This window comes from Ammodytes marinus, assembly GCF_949987685.1.
Source record: "Ammodytes marinus genome assembly, chromosome: 25".
Lineage (NCBI taxonomy): Eukaryota > Metazoa > Chordata > Actinopteri > Uranoscopiformes > Ammodytidae > Ammodytes > Ammodytes marinus.
This window is the reverse complement of record NC_137229.1, coordinates 1938407-1940906: the sequence shown is the minus strand read 5'-3', so window position 1 is coordinate 1940906 and position 2500 is coordinate 1938407. Positions and strand designations below refer to the sequence as shown.

The window sequence follows — 2500 nt, the reverse complement described above, 5'->3', positions numbered from 1 at the left end:
TCTCTGCCCCATTTCAACTCTGTCTCTACACTATCAATAAAGCACAAAAATGCCAAAAAAAATATGTTAAAAAAAAAAAAAGAATAAGACCTTGGGTAGTTTTTCTGGCAGTGTGATTGGTAGATCTATCGAACTAACTTATACAAAGAAAAAGGCTAAAATTAATATAATAGCTTTTGTTACAGGGTAGAACAACCGTCAATTCAGTTCAATGGCACAGACTGTATTGGCATGGAACACGAGAGTTAACATTGCTATAGGCAAGGCAAGGCAAGGCAATTTTATTTATAGAGCACATTTCAGGCACAGGGCCACTCAAGGTGCTTCACAGGGTTAAAATCAAATAAAGAATACAAATACAAAAAAGGAACAAATTTAAAACATGGATAAAAATACAACATCTAAATAAAAGAATTAAAACATTTTACCAAAAAAAAAAAATTACAGGTTAAAAGGGAAACAAGAACGTTTTGAGACCCGATTTAAAAGAGCTGAGAGTAAAAAGAAAAAAAAATATGAAAAAACATAGATGATTATGAATGCTTTTTCTTTTTAGAGGGTGTGTGTGTGTGTGTGTGTGTGCCTGTCAGTGTGTGTGAGTGAATGCGTGTGTGTGTGCGAGTGTGTGTGTGTGTGTGTGTGTGTGTGTGTGTGTGTGTGTGTGTGTGTGTGTGTGTGTGTGTGCCTGTGAGTGTATGTGCTATAACAAATAACAATCTTATTACTGTAAAAACAAGATAATATATGTCATGTGAGTTATACTGTGTGTCTGTTGCAGCTGTTGAGCGGTTGAGTCGTCACCTGGTCGTCAGGGCGATGGCCGGAGCAGCTAGCGGTGCAGGTGACGTCACTTATTCTGATTTAATATTTGAGGTTGCGTTCCGAATCGCATACTCTTTCTTTTTTCTATTCTACATACTACATCCGACAATAACAATAATCTAGTTAGGATGCAGTAGGCATACTATTGGGACATACTTTTACTCTCTTATTTCATCATAACATTGCGCCTTGATCTTGCCTCTTGCTTTTATATCCGTCTCATCCCCGTTTGTTTTCATATGGAGGCTTCGTCGATGTGACGTCACTTCATGTGCGCATTGGATTGTGGGTCAGAATCGCCCAAATAGGATGCACTTTTCAACACTAACAATCTTGGCCGCATGAAGTAGAACATCCGGGTACTTCTAACCATCCTAAATCTGGCCACAAGAATCGGGACATCCTAAATCTTTTTTCTACCAAACTATACAGTAGAAAGTATGCGATTCGGAACGCAACCTGAGTGTTTTTCCTTTAAAGGTGTAGACACAGACTAGGCTCCTGTGTTTACATACCAGTTTAGCGTACACTGGATTTCTTTCCAGCACACACAGTACAGACAGGTAGTGGATCATGAGGAGATATTCACTGATTTTGACAAAAAGTGAGTTTGACAACAAGCGTTCTCCAGAATCACTGACTACACCTTTGAAGCCATAGTGCGTAGCTTCTGTCAAACTGTTCAGTTGGATCAATGAACCAATCACGTGCCTGTGTGTGTGTGTGTGTGTGTGTGTGTGTGTGTGTGTGTGTGTGTGTGTGTGTGTGTGTGTGTGTGTGTGTGTGTGTGTGTGTGTGTGTGTGTGTGTCTCCGTTTCCTCAGTGTTGTTCCTGGGAATCTCTCACAGCCTCCAGTTGACGTTTGGCTTCAAGATCGCAGCCGCAGTTTTCTTCATCGGTGAGAAAACGTCACACCTAATGTTTACAGGCTATTATAACATAATATTATTAGAACCAGATAACTATGGTTGCGTTCCGAATCGCATACTTTCTACTATATAGTTTGGTAGAAAAAAGATTTAGGATGTCCCGATTCTTGTGGCCAGATTTAGGATGGTTAGAAGTACCCGGATGTCCTACTTCATGCGGCCAAGATTGTTAGTGTTGAAAACTGCATCCTATTTGGGCGATTCTGACCCACAATCCAGTGCGCACGTGAAGTGACATCACATCGACGAAGCCTCCATATGAAAACAAACGGGGATGAGACGGATATAAAAGCAAGAGGCAAGATCAAGGCGCAATGTTATGATGAAATAAGAGAGTAAAGTATGTCCCAATAGTATGCCTACTGCATCCCAACTAGATTATTTTTATCGTCGGATGTAGTATGTAGAATAGAAAAAAGAAAGAGTATGCGATTCGGAACGCAACCTTTATATACTTTACAATATATTATTATAAAATGTATGAAACAGGGAGGGAGGTTAACAGGGTGGTTGGGGCAAAATACCCTCTGAAAAATCTGAAAACACCCTGTAAATGTATGTGACATGGTTTTCAATGCCCCCATCAAATATAGAAAATTATTAAAATTTAAATGTTGGAATGTTCCTTCAACACATTCTGAAGTTATGTGTGACGTAGGCAGAGTCTTGTCACACACACACACACACACAAAAACACACACACAAACACACACACACACACACCCACACACACACACACACACACACAC

General features: G+C 39.8%; 1 protein-coding gene across 1 annotated transcript in view; it reads left to right on the top strand.

The window, feature by feature from the left end:
* The window catches only part of dcst1 (DC-STAMP domain containing 1), a gene marked incomplete at both ends in the record, with an annotated part of 29714 nt that overhangs the window by 512 nt on the left and 26702 nt on the right, over positions 1–2500 (top strand). Inside the window, one exon of the mRNA XM_080053329.1 lies at positions 779–841. Within this exon, the coding sequence (XP_079909455.1) occupies positions 779–841 (63 nt within the window). The remainder of the gene's footprint in view (positions 1–778; positions 842–2500) is intronic.